Source organism: Fusarium subglutinans (genome assembly GCF_013396075.1).
Source record: "Fusarium subglutinans strain NRRL 66333 chromosome Unknown NRRL66333_c0000033, whole genome shotgun sequence".
Classification (NCBI taxonomy): Eukaryota; Fungi; Ascomycota; class Sordariomycetes; order Hypocreales; family Nectriaceae; genus Fusarium; species Fusarium subglutinans.
In genome coordinates this window covers 231,854-254,857 of record NW_023502096.1, presented here as the reverse complement: position 1 = coordinate 254,857, position 23,004 = coordinate 231,854, and the positions used below count along the sequence as shown (strand labels likewise).

At 47.2% G+C, this 23,004-nt stretch overlaps 11 protein-coding genes across 11 annotated transcripts; 4 read left to right on the top strand and 7 right to left on the bottom strand.

Moving 5' to 3' along the window:
* Positions 1-1,126: 1,126 nt before the first annotated feature.
* On the top strand, positions 1,127-2,155 carry FSUBG_3898 (epoxide hydrolase; the record flags this gene model as incomplete). The annotated part of the gene is made up of 1 exon (XM_036681828.1): positions 1,127-2,155. One exon carries the CDS (start codon positions 1,127-1,129, stop codon positions 2,153-2,155), a length of 1,029 nt encoding a protein of 342 aa, XP_036540676.1.
* A 339-nt stretch (positions 2,156-2,494) lies between these two features.
* FSUBG_3897 (transcriptional regulatory) lies at positions 2,495-3,595 on the bottom strand (the record flags this gene model as incomplete). Its single annotated transcript, XM_036681827.1, has 1 exon — positions 2,495-3,595. The coding sequence occupies one exon, from the start codon at positions 3,593-3,595 to the stop codon at positions 2,495-2,497; it is 1,101 nt and encodes a 366-aa protein (XP_036540675.1).
* Positions 3,596-4,112: 517 nt separating this feature from the next.
* FSUBG_3896 (uncharacterized protein) lies at positions 4,113-5,873 on the top strand (the record flags this gene model as incomplete). The annotated part of the gene is made up of 2 exons (XM_036681826.1): positions 4,113-4,202; positions 4,284-5,873. 2 exons carry the CDS (start codon positions 4,113-4,115, stop codon positions 5,871-5,873), a joined length of 1,680 nt encoding a protein of 559 aa, XP_036540674.1.
* Positions 5,874-6,404: 531 nt separating this feature from the next.
* Positions 6,405-8,106, bottom strand: FSUBG_3895 (quinate permease; the record flags this gene model as incomplete). The annotated part of the gene is made up of 2 exons (XM_036681825.1): positions 6,405-7,770; positions 7,826-8,106. The coding sequence occupies 2 exons, from the start codon at positions 8,104-8,106 to the stop codon at positions 6,405-6,407; spliced, it is 1,647 nt and encodes a 548-aa protein (XP_036540673.1).
* A 1,572-nt stretch (positions 8,107-9,678) lies between these two features.
* On the bottom strand, positions 9,679-10,467 carry FSUBG_3894 (uncharacterized protein; the record flags this gene model as incomplete). Its single annotated transcript, XM_036681824.1, has 1 exon — positions 9,679-10,467. One exon carries the CDS (start codon positions 10,465-10,467, stop codon positions 9,679-9,681), a length of 789 nt encoding a protein of 262 aa, XP_036540672.1.
* A 778-nt stretch (positions 10,468-11,245) lies between these two features.
* On the bottom strand, positions 11,246-12,553 carry FSUBG_3893 (hydrolase or acyltransferase (alpha beta hydrolase superfamily); the record flags this gene model as incomplete). The annotated part of the gene is made up of 1 exon (XM_036681823.1): positions 11,246-12,553. One exon carries the CDS (start codon positions 12,551-12,553, stop codon positions 11,246-11,248), a length of 1,308 nt encoding a protein of 435 aa, XP_036540671.1.
* A 471-nt stretch (positions 12,554-13,024) lies between these two features.
* Positions 13,025-14,468, top strand: FSUBG_3892 (transcriptional regulatory moc3; the record flags this gene model as incomplete). Its single annotated transcript, XM_036681822.1, has 3 exons — positions 13,025-13,940; positions 13,986-14,406; positions 14,456-14,468. The coding sequence occupies 3 exons, from the start codon at positions 13,025-13,027 to the stop codon at positions 14,466-14,468; spliced, it is 1,350 nt and encodes a 449-aa protein (XP_036540670.1).
* A 1,847-nt stretch (positions 14,469-16,315) lies between these two features.
* Positions 16,316-17,473, top strand: FSUBG_3891 (zinc transporter; the record flags this gene model as incomplete). The annotated part of the gene is made up of 1 exon (XM_036681821.1): positions 16,316-17,473. One exon carries the CDS (start codon positions 16,316-16,318, stop codon positions 17,471-17,473), a length of 1,158 nt encoding a protein of 385 aa, XP_036540669.1.
* Positions 17,474-17,551: 78 nt separating this feature from the next.
* On the bottom strand, positions 17,552-18,706 carry FSUBG_3890 (alcohol dehydrogenase; the record flags this gene model as incomplete). The annotated part of the gene is made up of 3 exons (XM_036681820.1): positions 17,552-17,643; positions 17,699-17,794; positions 17,857-18,706. 3 exons carry the CDS (start codon positions 18,704-18,706, stop codon positions 17,552-17,554), a joined length of 1,038 nt encoding a protein of 345 aa, XP_036540668.1.
* Positions 18,707-19,334: 628 nt separating this feature from the next.
* Positions 19,335-20,702, bottom strand: FSUBG_3889 (het domain protein; the record flags this gene model as incomplete). The annotated part of the gene is made up of 2 exons (XM_036681818.1): positions 19,335-20,166; positions 20,425-20,702. The coding sequence occupies 2 exons, from the start codon at positions 20,700-20,702 to the stop codon at positions 19,335-19,337; spliced, it is 1,110 nt and encodes a 369-aa protein (XP_036540667.1).
* Positions 20,703-21,971: 1,269 nt separating this feature from the next.
* Positions 21,972-22,617, bottom strand: FSUBG_3888 (uncharacterized protein; the record flags this gene model as incomplete). The annotated part of the gene is made up of 2 exons (XM_036681817.1): positions 21,972-22,468; positions 22,521-22,617. 2 exons carry the CDS (start codon positions 22,615-22,617, stop codon positions 21,972-21,974), a joined length of 594 nt encoding a protein of 197 aa, XP_036540666.1.
* Positions 22,618-23,004: the final 387 nt, after the last annotated feature.

Here is a 23,004-nt window from a genome sequence, read left to right as displayed (position 1 = left end):
AAAGTAATATAAGATATAATAAGGAAATTATTTAGATATTATAATAAGAAAAATTAGTAAATAACTTTAATTAAAACTAAATAAGGTAGCAGTAAAAGCTTAATAAGAGCTAAAATATTTTAAAGTAATAAAATAAAAATATAAAAATATATAAAAATCGGTTATTAAGGCAACTTAAGTACAGATTACCTTTACTAATCTTCTAGTAATATCTTAGTAAAAATATATCTAGTATAATACTTACTATAAAGGAACTAGTATATAATATTATTAATTTTTATATACTAAAAAAGGGTATTAAATTAGAATAATAAAATAATTATATATACTTAGGTAATACCTTGGCTAGTTATTAGTAAGCTAAGGGATATAGATATAGAACTTTCCCTCTTTCTAAAAAAGGGAATAATAAGGAAAATACACAGATTACCTTTCTAATAGCTAAAGGTAGTAGGTTTAAACCCTGTAGCCCTTAACCTTAAAAAGCTAAAATTAGGGTCTAATTACTAATAATTACCCTAGCTTATACCTAAATTAACTTAAAAATTATAATATTAATATAAAAAGTTAGCTAGCTAATAAAAAGGCTTAAAAAAGTAAGTCTATTAGGAAAGTTATTCTTATTATAACCTAGTTTAATATATAATAAAAAAAGGATTATTACCTAAAGGTTTTCCCCTTACTAGTAAAGAGTTAGGCTAAGTATATATTTCCTTATAGTAAACCTAAAATAGAAAAGTAGGTTTATTATATAAATAAAGCATTATAATAGGTTAGAAAGCAAATCGTAATGCAAGATGTACTTAAATTAGTAGCATAGTAATAGAATTACATTATATAATTAGTTTTCGTTTACCAATACTAATACAGAAAGAAGAGTCAATAGTCAACTAAAACACGTTTTCAAATCAAAAGCCAATGTCGAACGCGGGATATATCTCACATAAGACGTGTTCCAGGCCACTTGCGACACTTAGAGGATTTACGATGGAATACTGGTTTACGAAGTTCACTTATACGGGGTCGACCTTATCATTGGTCGGCCATCAATGTCATTTTCTTCAAAAAGCCGATTCTCACCGTGGATCATGTATGCGGCCAGGCATCTCTCTCAACTAAGTGCGCCATGATCATTTCTCTCATCTTCATTCTGGCTGCTTTCATAGCTCATACTCTTAGCTTGCAGCCACCTGACCTTTCACCTGGCAAAGAGCACTCCTCCAAACACCTAAGCAGTCGTACCGGGCGCCTATCCGGACTTAAGCCACTGTCGTATGTAAACACTACCAGACTTCAAGTTGCATACTATGAAGACGGTTCTCCAGATGCGCAGGTCGTTCTCCTTCTCCACGGCTGGCCCTACGACATTCACAGCTACACAGAAGTTGCCCCAGCTCTTGTGAAACAAGGATACCGTGTTATTGTCCCATATCTACGCGGTAACGGACCTACCACGTTTCTGCACACAGATACATTCCGCTCCGGTCAGCAAGCAGCTCTAGGCTACGACATCATTGAATTGCTAGATTCTCTAAAGATCAAAAAGGCCATCTTTGCTGGTTACGACTGGGGCGGACGCGGTGCTTGTGTTGCAGCAGCTCTGTGGCCTGAACGCTGCGCCGGCCTGGTTTCGGTCAACAGTTACCTGATCCAAGACCTATCGAAAGCCTGGGTTCCACTCGACGCAAAGATTGAAGCGGGATTTTGGTACTTCTACTACTTCTTAACGCCTCGTGGACAAGCAGCTTTGGCAGAACACCCGAAAGATATAGCCAGAGTTGTTTGGGACAGGAACTCCCCTGAATGGAACTACACCGAAGCAGACCTCGATCGAGCTGCTGAGACTTTTGTCAATCCGGACTATGTCGGCATTGTTACTCATGTCTACAGACATCGCCTGTTGTATGCTCCAGGCGATCCAGATTACAGCGACATTGAGAAAGCGCTTCTGAAGCAGCCTGTTATCTTAGTCCCAACGGTAACATTGGATGGACTTGCAGATGGCAACTTTCCGCCGACGAACGGGTCTTCTTCAGCGAAGTACTTCAGTGGTCCACGTGTACACCATCAAGTTCCTGGTGCGGGGCATAATCTTCCCCAGGAGAAGCCTAGTGCGTTTGTCAATGCAGTGCTTGAGGTTACGTCGCTGAAATAGTATGGTTGCGATTTGTCGCGATTGAGGAAATGATTTATTCATCGGAATCTAACATGAGAACTTCCTATATAGCCAGTGCTGCATTCTTTTCCTATAATCTATCGTGTTGAAAATTATTTACATTACTATCCAAATCGTACTTCTGGTTGAGCTCTCAGTATCCATCTCCAACATTACAGCTCTTCTCTTTCTGTTGTTCGTGACCTCCGTCCAACGCTATGCTCAATTTATGCTGCAATATGAGTATCAGCTTCTGTCTGGTTTTTCGCAGTACGAATGCCGACATCAGCCCATCCAGCTGTAATCATTATCCAGACTCGATATGTCATGCAGCATATCTCAATAACACTCCTCGTCGAAGCTTGCATCTTCAGTGACAACGGTGGCAAGCAGATCTGAGTGGAGAAATACCGCAGAATCACACTGGAGTTCCGCATGGCAGCGTTGTTTACTTGTCATCGTGAATAGAGGTAATGCATCTCCGACAAGCTGCAGACTTGTATAAGAAAACATACCAGAGCTCTCGCTGGTCGAAGTGTGCGAGATATATCCTGAAGAACGGAGTCCTTCAATCGTGCTACTAAGAAGTTTATCTGCAGCGTCGAAGTCACCCTGGAGCAACTCATACATGGCTAGCAGTGGGGTCATGAGAGCTATCCATCGGGACGTAGTACCGGTCAGATTCTGCATGCGCTTTCGGAAAGTGTTCAGTGCAACGTTGTAGAGCTGAAGAGATTGGAGCCTGTGGTGATTGGCGATCTCTATTTGTACATCATTCTGGCTTAAGATAAAGCCACTGTGAAAGAGCGCCCCAAGGGCCAGTACTGCCTTTTGTATACACTCATCTTGAAGGGTCTCTTGAAGCAAGATGCTGGAAAAAGGTTCGCTATAGATGAATAGTGCATTGCCGAGATTAGCATTTTGGCTAAAGTGTTCCATATAGACGGGGGTGTAGGCCGATATGTACAGATCGAACGATGAAGTAGGTGCATGCCATGTACAGGATTCCGAGTGGTTTAACCCAGGACTTGGGGTCAGGTCTAGAGTTGTTGCGGGGGTTCCAGGGGCTCTAGGTGACGCGGACACGTCGCTAATTGAACTCTCAGTGCCACTTGATAATCCATTTGAGTCGCTCGCTTCTCTGGTCGTGTCGCTGTTGTAACCGTCGCAATCGAATCTTCCCTTAGCACATCGAACGCATATTGGTCTAGCTTCTGTAGTTATACTCATATGATTAGAAACCTGCTCAAGGGCCAGATATCGAATGACCTTACCGTCACATTTGACCCTTCGGATCTTGCAAGTCCCGCAGCCCGATCGGGACTTGGGTTTTCCAGTACGTTCCCAACGCCGTACAGCCTTCTTTCCTTTAGGGGGAAGTATCCTTGACGAGGGCTTGGGGCTGGAGGCTTCACTGTAGAGGGGGATAATTGGTCTCATTCTGGGGTAGATAAGAAAGCCACCCAAGATCTTTCAGAGCCAGTCTTCTCCATAAATAAGGAGGGTATAGTACCTCTCCTCATTTCAGAGCTTGTGATTTTTATACCAGATGCAATTCTGTGCCCTCTTCACAGAACAGAACCTAATTGAGAATAGTGTATTTTCCTCAGTGCCACCGCTTCGCTAGCTGCTCAAAGCGATTGGCTGCTCGAGCAATGTCGATCCCTACAAATGGCGGAGGAATCAAGGGAGCTAGGCCTTATAGAGTAATCGTATTCATCAGCCAATCATCTATGACAGTGGTTTGGAATACATTGGAGAAGTGGAGTGCTTTGTCATACAGGTAAACCTGCATCTGATCGCTGGCTCCTGGTAGGGCTGACCTTTGCTGTTTCTCAACCCTGTCACCCTCATTTTCTGAACCACAGAACTGAGGAAAACATATGATCTAACAGTCAGCTCCGCCTCTTATTCCACTATAAGCAAGTATATATGAGGCGCAGCCGTCGGCCGAACCATGATTCCCGCCAACGCACTCATAAACACTCTCCAACTGGGCAAGCCTAAACGTTCTAGTGCACCCAAGAGCCGCAGTGGTTGTTTGTCAGTAAGCTATCCCTATGATTGCGTTTAGACAGGGGATGCTCTAGCACTGGTGTGCCTGGGAGCACTTTGCTGACCTTATCAGTGTAAACGAATGCACTTGAGATGTGACGAGGCAAAACCAACATGCAGTCGATGTCAAAGGTCTCAGCGATCCTGTGAATACATTGAGGCCGGAAAAATCACGAGACAGCCTCCCACTCAAGAAAAGCTCCTTTTACCAAAGCAGGGGCCTGCGAGCCATGAAATCTTCCCGGTTTATCCCCTTCTGATTCTGCCTAGGTCTTCCAGCCTAGAGCCCCATGAAGTACCCTACTTCGATCTCTTCCGTTATCAAATGGCCCATGACTTTGGCTATACCCCTTGCACCCTTTTCTGGAACAAGGTCATACCACGAGAAGCTATGAGCGATGACTGTGTGAAGTTCTCTGTATTGAGTGTTGGGGCACTCATGCAATCTCTTTACCGTCTTGGTCCAAGGCCATATACTGGTCTGAAGCCTTTCTCAGAACTCTCTAGAGTATCCAGAGACCCAGCGTATCGCATCGCTTTGCATTACCACGTAAAGGCGATTTCTTCCTTACAAGCCCGAATCAAGTCCAATTTCGCCACCGTTTCCAGGCGCAATACTCTCATAAACATGTTCATCTTGTTTCTCTTCGAACTGATGCACGGGAATACCGCAACAGCTGATCGTATGCTCACAAGCAGCGTTGAGCTATTACGACAGCAAAAGGATCAACTGGCAGAAGAGGTCAATGAAGGGTTCGAGCCGCAGCCGGAACCTATCTTCACCGCAATCTCCGATGATGGGGGGTTGGACCAAGCTGAGCGGATTCTTCCCCGTTTGCAAGTCTTCTTTAGTCTGAACTCCTGCTTCTTTCCTTTGCAGAGAGACTGCTGGTCGCGCTTTTCCACACAGGCGATACCTTGCACGGTCCCTTCAGCAAAAACCGGCTTCAATGAATTTGCCGCTATGTGGAATAGTTTCATTACTCGCGCCGTAATATTTGTCTTCAAGATCTTGCAGGATCGCTCGTACTGCGATACATTTCACAGAGCGTCTTTGATGGCACGCCGAGATATGTTCCTCAAACAGCTTCACCAATGGGAAGGTGTCATTGTCGAGAGACTGGATGTTGAAACAAGCACGGTTGCTAAAAACACAACCAGGATATTTCACGTTGGACTAAAGGTAGTCTACATCCTCCTGAACTGTTGTCTTGATCCTATGGAGACAGAGTACGATAAGTACGATAACGTCTTTGCCGATATCATGGGAATGATGCACTCTATCGAGGGTACTTCGGGTCCATTCACGCGAATCGAGACTGTTTTAGACATCTACGTTCTTCCTGTCCTCAACTTTGTATCGCAAAAGTGCAGGAACAAGGTAGTCAGATTGGATTCTTTTAACCTCTTCGAAAAGATGACATCTACCATGGGAGGGTGGGAGACCAGGGCCAGCTTGTTAGCCCGTCGGCGGCTTATGTCGATCGAGGAAGATGGCCGCGATGAGAACGGTGTCATTCCTGCAGGTTCTAGATACATATGGACTGATATCTCGTGGGATAAGGATCAGTCTTATCTAATTGTCTACTTTCACGAGGCTGAATACAGAACCCTTTGCAACAAGGTGTTAGAGGACAAGATTTATTTAGAAGAGCAGGAATAATTTATCTATGGGTAACTTGGTGTATGCTGAGGTCCTGGACTATGCAATGGATTACTAGCTCTGATCGAACGAATGTAGTTACTGCGGAGTAAGCTTGTGAATAGATTCATGCTTGTCTCACTCTGATCCAATCATCCAAAGTGTAAATGATAGTGAAAATGACTATCAAACCCATACAAATATCGGTAAGCGAAAACAAGTTAGTGCTAGGCTCAATATGACTGATAGGATCTAAAAGCTAGGGCCGAAGCAGCTAGTCATAGTGCCTCAAACTCTTGAAAGCCTCTACCTGTGGATCTGACCACCAAAAGGGAGCCCCTCTCATATCCTTTTGGTCAGATCCAAGGGTAGGGATTGACGACAATTTCATAGAGACTACGGGTTAAGCAAGTGAATATCACAGACAAGGTCAGATGCGGAGTGAAAAGTGCCAGTTTGAACAGTATGCGTTGTAAGATATAATATCATGCAAGAACCAAATCGCTTTCCTTCATGTCAAATTCGTAAGATCCCAAACTCCATTCCAGTAAATTATACAACCTCTCTGGACTTGTTCTCAACATAAACAACCTGTCCCTGAGTATTCATAGCAACACTCTCCTTCTCGTCGTACACAGCATCCTGCTGCTCAGCGTCACGGTTGCCGAACAGACCGATCTTGTACCAGGGAAGGTCAAAGAGTCTATCCATGCTCTCAAGAGAACGACCAGCAGTCTCAGGGACTGAAACAACAACCCAGATACCACCAACAATCAGAATAGCAGCGTAGGTCCAGAATGTGCCATTGGGGTTGATTCCACCTTCGGACGATGGCAAAAGCATGTTAGGGGTGGCTCGGCTACTACCGTATTGGCAGAGGAAATGCAGAGTCATGGCGAAAGAAGTACCGAAAGCTCGGACACGGAGGGGGAACAACTCGGCGGTAAGAATGTAGGACATGGTGTTCCAACCAAGAGCCCAGCCAATGCCAGAGATGTAGATCATAGCCATAGCACCACGAGCAGCAGGGGAAGAGCTATGAGGCTCGGGCACAGCAGTGAGGAATGAGCCAACATAGATCATAGCAAGAGCTTGCAGGGCAATGCCTCCAATGAGAGCACGCTTTCGGCCAATAACGTCGACAAGGAACAGAGCGCAGGTAATGGCTGAAATAAGCTTGACAATACCGAAGAGGGCTGTAACAAGCAGACCAGTCTCGGAACCCTTGATGCCGAGAAGGGCGAAGAGATCAGGCGCGTAGAGGGTGATAGAACCAGCACCGGACCATTGTGCAAGAACTTGAACCATGCTGGCGAGATAAAGACGGTAAAGATTGCTGCTGTTGAGGAAAAGCTCCTTGCATGTACCGAGGAATGAGCTGTTGACGCTCTCAAGCTCGTGTTCGTGTGCCAGCTGAATGGCGGTGATTTCGCGGGTAATGTAATCGGACTCGGGATCTTGTTGTCGGAGGCGGGCCATAACAGCAGTGGCCTTTTCGGTCTGACCCTTCTTGATGAGGAAGCGAGGAGACTCGTCGACGAAGAAGCTAAGAATCAGAATCAAGCCTGCAAACATGATGTGAAGGCTGGTAGGAACGAGCCAGCGGGCGTGAGTGTTGTCGCCCATGTGAAGAGAGCAGCCGTAGTTGGCAAAGTAAGCCAAGACGATGCCGAGGTAGACGAAACCGGAGAAGACACAAGTGCAGAGACCACGAACAGCTGTTGGGGCGATTTCGGCGAGATAGACGGGACCGACGACGGCTGTTTGACCAACTCCGAGACCTGCGATGAAACGACCGGCGTAGACGGCGCCGAGACTGCCACCGTTGGCCATGAAGATGACGATTCCGACGATCCAAACAATGCAGAGCTGTCGAGTAGCCCAGATACGTCCGATTTTATCGCAGATGAGGAAAGCACTAGAGTAAAAGAGTCAGTGGATATAATCGTAGATTGCAAATGACTAGTACTTACATCAATGCGCCTCCAACACAACCAATCTGAACCATGGCCGAAACATTAGCCTTGATGTTGGCCTGTTGGACAGTTGAGTAGTCCTCAAAGTGAATGTATTCTTTGAAGTCCTTTGACTTGAAAGCACCCGAGATAAGACCCTCATCAATACCGCGGGCTGCACCCATGAGGCCGAAAGCAAAGACGGCAAACCATAGTCGCCAGTTAAAGACGCCCTTTGGCTCACCGACATCGCCCAGCTTGAAGATGTTAACGGGCTTCTTGACAACGCCTCCAGCCATTGTGATGTGTTTGCTGAAACTGAGAGAGGGGAAAGATATGAGTTGGCTTGTCTGGGTGGTCTTGACTCTTTAAGCTTTGGATGCTTGGTCTGGACTGGACTAGTGATTGGGGAAAGCTTGGGGTCGAAGGGGGACCCTGATCTTATAGGAGATTGAAACGAGGTGTCACTAAGTCGGTTGCCCATGGGGTAAAATGTAAATCTTGATTCGGGTGATTTACCCCGTGGAGATTGAGAAACGGTTTGGTTTGTCATTGCTGGGTTTGATGGAGTTGGTGATGGCTGTTGATGGAGACAGAATGTGTGTTTGTTGTTCCCGCGGGTATAATTCGCCGACGAAAGAAATGGGGCGGGATGCCCGTTTATGAGTATGGGTACCCGTGCGAGTGCGGAGAAGATTCACTTGGTGGCGAGTCAATGGTTGAAGGGAACAGTCTCGCTCCCGAGAAGGCTTCCAGAACACTTGGGTATAGTGGTCAAAGACACGCAAGCGTCAATGTCTTTGGGCTTTCAACACTGCATCTAGACTCACTGTACATCATCTGATCCCACAGAGTTCGAGATGAGATCACCCCAAGTCCCCGTGTCCTACAGGGCCAGGGCCACCTCCGCATAAACAGATTAAGCTTCATCGGTGAACCCCGCAACCTCCAACTCTTCTTGTCCTAGTCCGCTGGACCTTTGCCAAGACGGGCCTTAGATTGATGCCAAGGCCCATATTTCTCGGCACGAACGGCACATAAGAAGCCTTGATGCCCCGGCCTCGTCCTCCCCTTCATCGTCACTCATTTGCTTGCGCTCCTTCGCTCTCGACTCACGAACCCACCTCTGGCCTGATGTTGCTCGCTCCCGCGGGTACAATCCCTGAATTTGACTTGTCCCGCGGCTGCAACTCATCGATTTCTAAGGAAGAGACTTCCCGCGGTTAAGCAAGAATTCGCTCACCAGCTGAAGTCTCGAATTTTTATTGTTTTCTCCCGCGCTCGGGAACTCTTTCTTTTTGGACTCTCCGAATTTCCAGACAATTAGCGACGAATACGACGAGTTATCACCTATGCGCTAATATTTCAATACTCAATGCTATTCACGGAATCGAGGAATCGCGTATTTGTCATTGGCATTTCCTGCTGCATCAAACACAGAAATTGGCTTATAGGAATGCGCTTATTCTGGTGCAGCTTTGAACTGTTCCCGTCCAGCTGAGAAATCTTGTTCTGGTATTTCCCGTGGTAAGATAAGGTTCTGGCTGATGACAGGCAAACCGGTTACCCTAAGCAAGATGATTCAGCAGATTTAATCTTTCATCGATATGAACTCCACGTTGCACAAAATTATGGTTAAGAAGATTAGAAGTAAATATCGTGGCGTATTTATCCCTTTGCCGTTATGGAAACTTATTGTATGCTCCAACTCTACATCTTTTGCTTTTGAGCGAGGTTTGTGCTGAATCCAAAAGTATGGTAAACACAATTTACGACTAATCATAACATCACCAACGGCATTGGGCGAATTTGAGGCAAGAACACCAAAATCATCTGTATTCCCTAACAGAGCAACCAGCTCTCCACTTACTTTAATTGTGACTTTGGAAGTCTTGAATCAGACTGTCAACTGCCTGGGCAACCTCCCTGGGTCGAGAAATCTGTGGACTGTGCCCAGACCCCTCCAAAACGCCAGTCTTCCAAGCTTCGCTCCCTCCGCTCGAATCAATCATGTTCTCCTGGTCGGGAAGGGGAATGACAGCATCTTTTGTTGCCCTGATATATGCCAGACGACCTCGGTATGACTCTTCTTGCCAAGCTTGAGGAGGAACGATCCCCATATTCGCAGCCATACTCTGCGGTTGCAAATGTGACAGAGCCCATTTTGCCTGCTCGTCTGAAACATCCGGTCGATAGAGCAGACTGCCAGGGTCTTTGGCGACAAAGAGTCCAGGAGAAGGGGTATCCCAGTTGACATAAGGAAGACCTCCTAAGCTGCGTATGACAGCGCCTTGGTCCATGCCTCCAGGGAAGATGTACCCGCAGAGAACGATGAATCCTAAAACTCCACCTGGTAGGTTGTTCTCAGCGCGCTCGGTGATGGACAGTCCGGTGATAGCCCCGCAACCAATTGGTCCGCCATACGAATGGGCCAGCACGACGACGTGTTTGCCTTCCGATAAGAGTGGTTCAAGGACACTTCGCACGTGTGCTGCGTCGTCCAATTGCGTCTTGCCCGCTACACCGGATACTGAAGGCAGATCCAGATTCTGAGTGGCATATCCGAGCGACTCCAGCTCAGGTGTTTGGTACTTCCAGGCCCAGGAACCATGCCAGGCGCCGTGGACAAGAAGAACGATGGGCTTTTGACTGGGCGTCATACTATTAAATAATTGAAGCAGCCGTGCAGAGGATAAAGAAGACTGAGTTTTCTTGAAATAGTGAAATGTCCGTGTCGGTGTGAAGACGTACGCGAGAATAGGTCGAGTTGGTACATGTAGACTAAAATCTTACCAATTACGTCACACGTGTAGATAATTGAGGCTGGTAAGATCAGGCACGAAGATTAAAGCTTAAATAACAGAAAGCCTTAGGTAAATCTAATTATCAGATCGGATCTTTAAGCAAAGATTCCTTGATGCCCTCGCTCAACATCAAGATTTTCCGACTCTTGAGAACTGGGCAGCTCGGAAGCACTAAGCCAAATAAGATACACAATACTGGTATAGGTAGGTACCAAGAGAAGCACGGAACACAATGCTGGCTATGATTGGTTGAGTCTCAAATCAACACCCGCCTTGCCAAATCCCAGTTCGTTTGTTTAGACGAGGGGGTCAAACGTTAGTAAATTGAGCCTCATTGGCGTCAACAAACTTGGCTTGGGCATTATCGCAATCTCACAACTCAAGAAATACAAAGTGAGAAAATAAATGGAAAGAGTGAGAATTTGTAGTCTCAATTATTCGACTGAGACAAGTAACACGTTCTAGGTACTCGCAAAACAAGTTTTCTGAGCCCAGTGTCTCTGACACATCACATATTTGACTTAACAAGCACTAGATAAGGGAGCTCGCTGGCCACACAGCCGCCTGTGTTGATACTCACTCAACTCCCTGGGTTAGCACTCCGCGAGTACCTTCAACGTATCTTCCTTAGCGCCTAAGCCTGATTCAGGGTCTTATCCAACCACGCAAAAATCACCCGACCAAATTCCTGAGGAGCACCAGTCTGACAATGATACCCAGCAGTACCATTAAACATGTGAAGTTCAGCGCGATCTCCCAAGGCTTCAGCAACAGGCTTGGACTGTCCAGATTGAAGTGTTTCGAATTCTCCGTCGGCGATCCAAACTGGCATCTGGATACGGTCTGTGATACCGCCACGTAGATTATAACTCTTGGTCAACTGGAAAAATTCGTAAGGGGACTTGGTTTTGAAACACCAAAGAGCCTGAAGGATGCCCCATTTGGTCGTGGTGGGGATTTCTGGATCGTCCTGGATTTTGCCTAAGGCTTCGTCAAATGCTTCTTTATCCCCTGACTCGAGAAGCTTGCGGAGCTCTGGGGTCAGATGAGCAGCGTATCCAGTGTATGCATCCCAAATACCACCGTTCAACATCAGGGCGGTAAGTCGCGGTTCAAATGCGGCGGCACGAGCAGCGAGATAGCCCCCGAAAGAGTGACCATACAGAACCAGTTTCTGGGGATTAACAAAGGCAGACTTCTCTGAGAGAATATAGTCGACGACAGGAGTCACAACTCGTTCCCAGTCGGGGATGAAGCCAGCACCTTGTTCTCGGCGAACAGTTGGCTGTCCTGGACCTTCGAAGGAGAAGATGTTGTATCCACGAGCTAGTGCTGGAGCAACAATAGTTGCGTACAGGTCTTCCTGGGCAGCATCAAAGCCCTGAGTAAGCAAGAGTGTCGGGAGTCGCTTGGTCTGGTTGTTTTGGTAGGGTTGAGAGTACCAAATCCCAGAGACGTTGAAATCACCAGCAGGGATCTCAACTCGTTCCGCTGGAACAGGCAAAGCAGCAATAGCTTTATCAAAAGCAGCGCGCTGCTCATCCCAATACCCATTGATACGTGGGTCATCCCAATCAGCGCGATTATAAGCATCAGCCCGGCGGAAATAGTTCGCCACGGAGAACCAAGTCGCCCTGACATTGACGGGATCGTAGGCAATCTTGGGGTCAAGCGCTTGGGCCTTGGTGTCGTTTGCAAGATTGAACCATTCATTGATGTAGCTCTCAAAATCGCCTGGGATGATATTTTTGGCGACGCTCAGAACGGGGTTGATGTCTGCGCCGTCGTTGGCCATTTGACCGAGACCCGTGAGAATGTCGAAGTTGAAGCTGTCGTCTTCACTGAGGAAGAGAATGGGGTCTGCTTTGTCTTTGGCACTTGCAGTTCCGGCGTTCAGAACCGTGAAGAGAACGTAGAGAGCAGAGACAGAAGATGTTTTCATGATTGCAATGATCGATGTCTTGGATAATGAGAAGTTGTTAATTGTTGTGAGAAATGTCTATCTTTCGGACGTTCTTTGGGTTTTTATATCTGTCTCTCGCCAGGCCATCCCTAGCTTCCAATCTGGCAACTAAATCCATGCTTCGGCTGGTCTGGGGAGTCATTTCAGAAATCATGATGAGTAAAGTGTCAATAGAGGAACATGAAGCGATGAATCGTGCGGAAATAATTTGGATTCCGTCAGCAGCACCCACTATCTGCGTCTCTCGCAAAGTCTAGCCCTATCAAGTAATGATCGTCAGACACAGCCGCCAGGACGACGTATGAGGCTCTCGCGTATTGCTCATGTCAGCATTCCACTAAATACGACAAAATTAAGCATAAGAACCATATCTTCCCTGTAATGATTATCACCTCCTGCAAACATCGCAAAAGTCTACTCTGTTCAGTTCGCTCCGTACTCCACCCCGTCATGGTCAATCGAGGGGCTTCGCAAGGCTGCGTCACATGCAGACACCGCCGCGTCAAGTGTGACGAGAGAAAGCCTTGGTGCAAGGCCTGTCTTCGTCTTGGCATTGAGTGCACGGGCTATGAGAAGCGCGGACTAAGATTCAAGGATGAGACTGCTCGTTATGGAGCAAATTTGGCCGCTGTAACGCACGTCAGCAAACGTATGAAGCAACCATCACATGAGAGGACTATCGTCCGGCTGCCATCACATCACCCGCAAGATCTTGCTGTACCATTCTTTCTGACATATGTCACCGACGTTGGTCGCAGCCTGGAATCAACAAGAGGTTTCTTGGAATTTGTCCGTCCTGCTCTGGCGTCCGAACGACATGATTCAGCTTTGAGTACTGCAGTGACAGCTACGTCAATCAAAATTTGGTCCATGATCGGCAAGCTGCCCCCTTCGAGTCCGTTGCCTTACCAGCTTCTGGTGAAAGCCCTGAATCGGCTCCACCAAGCGACAGAGGAACCCACGGAGAGAGGTCGTGATGAGACTGTGCTATCGGCTCTTGTCCTTCAGATGCACGACACCTTATCAGCTGTATCTGGCCAAGCCAGAGCTCATGGCGCACATCGAGAGGGAGCTTTGACTTTGCTGTTACAAAGAGAAGACTGTTTCAAGAAGTCAAAGTACTATGCGCACCTCGTTGGCAATCTTCTCCACTCTAGGGTATCTGTTTCTGTGAGGAACAGAACTCGGCTGCCGACGAAGGATCTGGACTGGATTCAGACGGAGGTTGCTCCGATCTTGCCGAGTAATCCGAGTTCGTCTCTGGATATTATCGGTGTATCAATTGCAGACCTCCAGCATACGTTCCGTGATATGTCGTCCCCAAAAATAGCCTCTTTTCCTGACGCTAAGCTACGGCAACAAATTTGTAATTTGGATACTCAGCTAAGGACTTGGCTGAAACGGATACCAGATAGTTGGTATCCACGACGGATGAGAAGCAGCATCGATCTCGATCCATCAGTTCCTTCATACCGCGACGCTTGCGACATATACCCAAGCATACAAGTTGCTAACATCTGGAATGCCTGGCGTATCTACTGTCTCATTCTCGAGGATATCAAGGGCCAACTTGCCAAGTCCTCAGCAGTCTCAGCAGTTCAGCATTTTGATGAAGATAGCAGTATTTCGGAATATGCCGTGTTCTGGACCTCCAATGAAACCAGAGTCCAAGGGCTTGTTGATTCTATATGCCTCAGCATCCCATTCTACCTAGGCAACTGCAACTACCCTACTGATATACTCTCAACTGGAAGCTTCGATATTATATACCCAAGTTATCATGATTTACCTGTCGATGACGAGGGATATCTGAGGTTCAAACAAAGCGATCAGTACGTGTCCAAGATTGATCACTCGCGACATGTTACGCTTCATGGCCAGGTGCACGCGATAAGCGTCTTATCCTACGTAATCGACATTTCCATGGGCAGTAGTCGCAACCGTACAGGTCCTTTGAGAGAGGAGCAGAAGGAATGGATAGCAAGTCAATTTACTCGATCCATCTACTCGATGAGGCCCATATTTGGGGGACTATCAGAAAGGAGAGCCCATCAAGGGACTGTTGACCTTGAATATAGTATGCAAGCAGTTGATACATTATCAATAGCTGAAGCACTTGCTATTAAGGTAAGAAAGGAGTTGTGGACCATAAGTATATTGTAATAGACGACAAACATCACACGGAAATAAGATGTTATTGTTCCGAAACGATGCCAGACTTATCGGTATTGAAGTCAGTAAGAATATCATGGCCACGTTGGAATGGAGTAGTGGATAGGAGAAATCAGCCCAGCCCGTTATTCTCCACCAAGAAGCACGTCCACCAACAAAGCGATATTTCACCTTAATCGACACTTGATAGCATTCTCCAAAAGGCTCAGAAGAGTTTGTGCGCACCGCCGTACATCGACCTTCCAAATCACCCGAGCCAACCGTGTTGGATATAAGCTCCGAGATCCGCGCTAAACGCCTGCCCTTAAAGCTCGCGGGAAGTAGGTTGACCTCGCTCTTTGACCAAAGAGGCTGGTATAATTGATTTCATCAAAAACAGTCGGCTAAAGTATGCAAGGCTGAAAATACAGATCATTGGGCCTGGTCTTGTGATTCTGTGCACTAGCTACCAGTTTAGACTCCCATTTTTTCAGAGGTATGACTAAATGCTTCCCATCTCTAAAAGAGGTATTACTATAGTAAGAAAGAAGAGGAAAATGAAATGGGGTTCATTGGCTTTGCCAGACCATCGACAGACGCTACACCCCCTTTGGCAAAGACGGAGCCCAATCATAGGTGTAAAACCTCCTTGCGCCACACAAACTCAATCAGCTGAAGCCCGAGAATGAGGCTCATTATCTGCAAGCTATACTGCAGCTCCGATGCTAGGGTAACATCTGGCATTGATTATAAACGCTAAGCATACCAGCTGGCCCTAGATTGAACTATGCACTTGGCATCCCTGAGATATTGGACATGTTGCACCGGAAGGAAATACGAACTGCGTATCATCTTTTGGTTATTTGGGCGTTTGGTGCGCATTCTAGTATAAATTTCGACTCGTTGGTCATTGGCCGTGGTAGCATGCTCGTTCTTGTGTCTGATGCGTTTTGGCGGACTATCATACGAAGGCTAATGATATTAGGTAGGCAGCTATGTCTCGATATTGATACGTCAGAAATTATCAAGGTCATTAATCATTTCAGTCTTGTCTATGACCATTATCGGCTCCGGCTCCGGCGACCCCATGTTCTGATTTCCCATTCCATATGTATTTATCTAGTATGATATCTTGGCCCTACAGTCATTTTACCGGCAGCCCAACAAGGTCCTCAAATAATCACTCATTAAAATTTTCAACCGTTATTCCCGTTAGAATGTCCTTGGTCTGACAATCCGTGCCGAGATCCGATTTGACAACCCAATACGGAGTCTAAGATAACTAAGCCGTTCTTAGCTCATAACCATCAAGGTTCACGAGTATTTAAATCACGACAGCCCTTTCTACAAACTGCTCTATTCCTCCGAGAAACACGGCAAACCGGCAAGTCACCGGCAATATCGGCTGCCTACCAGAGGCCTTTTGCTTGAGAGGTTGCGTATTTGAAAAGCCTAATCGTTAAGCAGGATGGGCTATATATACTTTGTCCCCCTCGGCTCCAATGCAATATTTCGCATTCCGGTTATTCATTGATTAAGCTTCCTTCAATCGCTTATCTTTATTTCTTAGCCTTTGTCAAGATTGCGATAATGTCAGGACCTACGAACTTTGACCCTGAGAGGGTCAACCTCACTGAGTTCCAGTCAATTACTGACCAAGGTCTCATCACCTGCTTCCTGACAACGGCTGGAAACCAATACGATGGCCCTCTTGGTATCAGAATTGGCTCACTATTCGTCATCCTCGTCGTCTCAACCGCAGTCACTTTCTTCCCCGTTGTGGCAACACGAATGCCTCGCCTCAAAATCCCACTCTACGTCTACCTCTTTGCGCGATACTTCGGCTCCGGTGTCATCATCGCAACTGCGTTTGTCCACCTACTCGATCCTGCCTATTCCGAGATCGGACCGGCATCTTGTGTTGGTATGACTGGTGGTTGGTCCACATACTCCTGGCCACCTGCTATCGCTCTTTCAGCAGCCATGTTCACTTTCTTGTTCGACTTTCTTGCCGATTACTATGTTCAGTCTCGCTATGGGCTTCAACATAATGATTCTGGGGTTGAGGATACTATTACTACTTCCGGCGGTGATGGACATCAACAGCACTCTGACGATGGCTCGAACTCGAGAAGGCTTGTGATCAATGGCGAGCACGATACAGAGGCAGCTACGTCAGAGAAGCTTCGTGGTGGATATGCCGATTTCAAGGAACTTCAACACCTTGATGGCGATTCCGAAGAAACCGAGCTTGCATTCAAGACCCAAATCGCAGCTTTCCTCATCCTTGAATTTGGTGTCCTGTTTCATAGCGTCTTCATCGGCCTCAATCTAGGAGTCGCAGATACATCCGACTTCGACACATTGTTCCCCGTCCTTGTCTTCCATCAGTCCTTCGAGGGCCTCGGTATCGGCGCCAGACTCAGTGCCATTCCCTTCCCCAACCGACTTCGCAGTATGCCATGGCTCCTATGCCTCGCTTACGGTTTGACAACCCCTATTGCCATTGCCATTGGTCTCGGTATCCGAAAGACGTACGACAACTCATCCTACACTGCAAACATGGTCAACGGAATTTTCGACTCTATTTCTGCTGGAATTCTCATTTATACCGGATTTGTGGAGATGATTGCTAGAGACTTTCTTTTCAATCGCGAGAGGACGAACGACAAGGTCAGGCTGGGATTTATGATCGTCTGCCTCTTCCTGGGTGCTGGAATCATGGCTCTGGTCGGAAAGTGGGCTTAGTGTTTGACAGTCGGTATAATATTCGATGGAAGTGAAATTTAGAATAAATGGTTCATGTGTGTTCTCTATAATATCTATTTAATCTACCTCGATAAGCACTTTCAGAGCGTTATGCTTCGACGCTTCGCCAAACGTCTTGTAGGCATTTTCCACATCGCTCAGCTTGAAATCTAAGTTGGAACCCGTCAGTATGGATACATTAGACTTCACAGCTAGAGAACTTACTATGAGTAATCAGCTGCGAGGGTTGCAGCTTGCCAGATTGCACTAGCTTGAGGAGCATGGGGGTAGTCACAGTATCCACCAGCTGAGTAGTGATCGCTGATAGAGGTACCTGCATTAGTGCCAAGTCAAACGGTAGATTAGAGATCCAAGCCACTTACAGATGTTCTTGATCCACAGGTCTTGGAGATGGAGGTCCACTTTGGTGCCATGCACGCCAACGTTTGCCAACACGCCTCCAACGGCGATGAGCTTTTGGCAAAGCTCAAAAGTAGCAGGAATGCCAACAGCCTCAATAACGGTGTCACAGCCTTTCCCGTCTGTCAATTTCATCACCTGGGCAACAGCGTCTTGGCCGCTGACGACGGAATCAGTTGCACCGAGCTTCTTGGCTACATCAAGTCTTGCATTGTCCATATCAACAGCAATGATCTTGGACGGTGAGTATAGCTGGGCAGTGACAATAGCAGCCAAGCCGACAGGTCCGGCGCCAACAACTACTACAGTCCCACCGGGTTGGACTTTTCCGCTGAGAACGCCAACCTCAAGACCTGTTGGGAAGATGTCGCTGACCATCACCAAAGCCGCCTCATCTGCCCCATCAGGAATAGGGTGGAGACTCGAGTCGGCATGGGGAATGCGGACATATTCAGCCTGAGTTCCATCAATTGTATTCCCCAGAATCCAACCGCCAGAGGTACAATGGCTGTACATTCCCCTTCGGCAGTATTCACAGGTCGCGCAGCTTGAAATGCAAGAGATGAGAACTCTATCGCCCTCTTTGAAGCGTGCGACTGATGGGCCTGCGGAATGGACGATGCCCACGCCTTCGTGGCCTAGAACTCTTCCTGGCTCACAGGTAGCGACATCGCCTTTTCGGATGTGCAGATCAGTTCCGCAGATGGTGGTCTTGGTGACTTTGATGATGGCATCTGTTGGTGAAGCGATCTTGGGAAGAGGGCGGTCCTGGAGGGTAACAGAGCCATTACCAGCGTAGACGAGGGCCTTCATTTTCAATATTTGAGTACAGAGATGGGAGTAGTGGAGGTTTTAGATGTCAATTGATGATTTGAGGAGAGAAATGAGATGTCCTGACATCACCTGTTATATAGCTTCGGTCTGATCGGCAGTGGTCTGACTTCGCGGATCAGGCAATTCATCAGGCCGCTGTGAACGTGCGTGCGGGGTAGCGGCCGCAAAAGTCCGGGGTAAACGGGCGCGGAACCGCATAACGCATGAACGCGTTTCGGTTTCACCAATGACAATCAATCGCTCAAGATCCAATGCCTCGTGGAAGCAACCGTAGCAATGCATTTCGGCCCAAGGGGAAAGGGTCTTGTAAGCTAGTAGACTTCTACCAATCGGATCGCTCCAGGCGGAAAGCTCCAGTCGGTGAGCCACGTGTTGTATCGAATCAAAGTTTGGTGATTCTCATGAGACAACTTTAGGAGCAGATATTGCGTACCGGGTGCAAGCCGCGTTTCAGGGATCACACACGAGTATGTCGGCAGATGAGAATGTCACCAACGTGAACAGGGTCTATCCATATGTATCTTCCTCAACAAAATGTTGAGAACATGGGGTTTCAGCTGATTTTCTGACTTACAACAATTGAGTAGAAGTACACATCTTGCAACCACTAGATCAATCTAAAAGTTACAGGTTCGCCCTTGAATATTTCATCAACCCACTCTTTCGCCCCCTCCTTGCCAGCATCCTCCCATATTCCACCTGAGGTGTCGGATGCACTGCTACCCTGACTAGACGCCCAACCACCACTACCCCATGAGCGACGCCACTTTGAGATGCTATGCCCGTGGACATATCCGACTCTTCGAAACTGCTGCCCCGTTGGATCGTTTCGGTCGACGCTGAGTAAAAGACCAAATGGCCCTCCATCATCAGCCTCATATACCAAGAAATATCCGGATAATTTGCTAGACTTCGTTTGATCCGCAGCGCAATCCCATTCAACTCGTAAATCGTCATCGGGACCCAAAGACACTGTGTTACTATAAGGATCCTCTAATTTCACATTGACGAGATGACCGCGAATAACAAGTACCGGAGGTTGCTCCTCTCTTGTTATGATGTCCAGGATCTGTAAATTCGAATCACCAGGTATGACCCTCTCTGAGTAATAAATTGGTTCAGTGACAGATCCCCACGACCATGTTGGAGCACCCCCGTTCTTGATTCTGTGACCATCGCCATCGCCTCCATTTCGATACCACAAAAGGTCTGTCTTTATGGATTTTCGCCAAAGGCCAAAAATGTATTCGTCACCACTTCTCAGCCTTTGAGCAGCGTTGGCCAGGCCTTGAATGGCAGGGAGTCGATCAGTCGCAAAGGTGAGGTCCAGCGCAGTATATGCCGGGACGATTTCAGATCTCCAATTCGCTTCAGCCAAGGAAACATCAGGATCTTGAGGATGGAGAAAGTGCTTCATAACGCTTGTGGTGCGGAGCGTTCTGAGAGAAGTCGCTGAGCATTCGCACTCACAAACAGATCTGCATTCCCAAGCCATCTCGTTCTCCGAAAAGTGCAGGGTCCGCGGTGATAATAGCCGTTCCTGAAACACCCAGCCTCGCGTTGATAGCTTACTTTGACCTAAACCACTCCTTTTACTACTCCATGTGTGAAAAGGAAGTTGTTGGGCTAGGAACCCACGCTCTCGGATGTGCACGACCCCCGAGCTAGACCGGTCATTTCTGCATGGCACAGCGAACCTTTTTGGGGCTTTTCGTGAAGGAGGAGATAAAAAGCCGGATGTGCTGTCTGGTGCAGCATCGGCAAATATGGTAACATGGGCGTTGGCATAAACTTGAGCCATTAGGGAGGCCTCATGCTTCCAGTCCTCTGGAGAATCTTGGACAATACATAAAGAGTCAATCCATATGTAGGGAATATCCAGCGCTCGAGCCACTTTCAAAGCATCCTGAAACGTCTGTGGAAGGTCGTTAGGGAGCGAAACAGTGTATGCTTCCAGATTCGATACAGTGGTCATTGTCGGCGTTTTTCCTCCCCAGCAGTGGCTCAGAGCTGCATAGTGTGCTTGCTGGTTTGGGTCAGTAACTATAAGTCTGGGCGATTCTGTGTCATTTCCAACTGATATAACCCGTGTTGGCAGCGTTGAAATGGTGGTTTTGGTACAATTCGCATGCTTCCCTTGGGCCTGGCCACATGCATTGAGCCACTCGCGCGCCAAAGACACACAACTTGGGGCTAAACCGTATTCTGGTATGTGATATCCCTGGCCGATCAAATCCCAGGGCAGAGAGAAATCACCTGTGTGCAGTCAGATATCATATTATTCAGCTGGAGGCCCGCTCAACCTACTGTCAGTTGTGTATAGCTGAAACGTCTTTTCCCTGGCAGAATGTGCGACGGGATGAGGAAAAAGGTGTACAACCATGGGCCCTGGGTGCTTTGGTGGTTTGCTTTCAACGAGTACCGATTCATAAAGCACTTCTGGCATAGTTGTTTCTTCTTTCACAGCCGAGCTAATCGCTTCCCATAAGAGAGCACAAGTGTGGCATGAAGCAGCGTTGCTTGATTCCTTGAGCTCGCTCATAGACATAGTCAATCCTCTAGTCACTGTGTCATATTCTAGGATTAGTGAATGACAGACTGGACATCCAGGATCTGTCGACTGGTATGACGTGGTTTCTGTTGGTTTCGGTAATCTGGAAGACATTATGTAGATTTGGAGTGACTGGTATATCGGCTATCACGACGTAGGCTAGAGGTACGCGGCAGAGTATAGCACATATAATAGAGTTGAACCTCTTGTTCGAGTAATCTTAGGCTTGTCAGAATTCTGTCTATAGGGAGTCCTGAAGCATCACCTAAAATAGTCAGCAGACTTTGAGGGGCGGGGTAGTCAGCCAACCTATAGTTTAGGAAGGCGGTCGTGAATGGCAGCAGGACGTAAGACTCTCAAATTCTATCGGACTGGAGCAGTAATATCTATAAATTAATATGACAGAGAGGAGATCTACTATAGGTAATATCATTTCCCAAGGTGAATTATTCGTAGGAAACACCTAAAGGAGTTAGGACTAAACTAACACGAGTTGCACGGGTAACCCCATATGACAGTTGATTGGGATTAGTACAGTCTAAATGTTGTAGCTTTGAGACTTGTGCACCAATATCTGAGATACATGTGAATGAAGGCGAGCTTATATTCTTCGGTGGGAACTAAAGAAAGACCACATGCGATTAATAAAACCCGCGATGCCTGACCCGCTGGCGCTCGAGTCTGAGTGACTATTTACTCTTTCCATTGCACCTTGAAGTCACTGAATTCGACTTTCAAGGGTCCTTTTGCAGTCTTGTCAGGTCTGGCTGCCAAGGCGCTTACGTCCAAGACCCAATCATCCTGCTCCTCGCACAAGATCCAGCAAATCTCCCTCAGTGGCAATCGGTCCTTAACACTTCCGTCATCATCCAGAATGAGCTGATGGACCCAAATATTTCCACCTTCCTTGGCTACTTGGAGTGTAATTCGCTGACCTTCTGTAGCCGTCACAGGGTACAGACTCATATCGGCAAATCTGTCACAAGTGACAGTGCTCAAGTGAGGCTTTCCAGCGTAGAGCTCAATACCCGACTTGATCCACTTGCTGTGAGGGGCCGCTGCGTCAGATGGTCTGCGTGGCACGAGGAGGATGCCAGACTGGTCGTAGAGGTTCTCCCACTTAGCAGAGAAGGTGACACGAACAGAAACAAAGGACTTGAGTGGGCCCGAGACGGTATGAACATCGGGAACTGCCACAATGAGTAAGCGTGAGTGTGAGTCGCATAGCCTGGCGTGACTTACTGTTCCACGCGTTATACCCGGGCTTTCGCCAAATGTCAGTCCCTGCTCCAGCCTCAACAGTGAAAGGATGGGTGAGCGTTTTCTCATTGGTAGACATTTTGGTGTGAGAAAGATGTAGTACAAGGGCTTATTGTTATCGCTTGGTAGAGCTTCAACAGGAAGCTGATAATTCTAGAATGTGAGGAATGCGAGAGGTGTGAGATGGTCAGCAAATGCCTTTTTATGCTTTGTGTCAGCGATGGTTACTTAAGCAAGCCGATGAGGGGAATGCTCAGATGTAACGTATTACGTTCAGGTAACCAGGGTAAGCTCATATCATCAAGGTGGAGAGCGGTTCTAGGACTGTTACTCCACGTACCCTCCCTTGTTACGACACTCCACATGGATCGAAATAATAAAGTAAGGTCAAGAGGATATACAGTCAGGTTTAGGCCATCAGTTTGGTTTGGTTATGAGTTGCAAATACCAAGAGATGTGTTTGTTA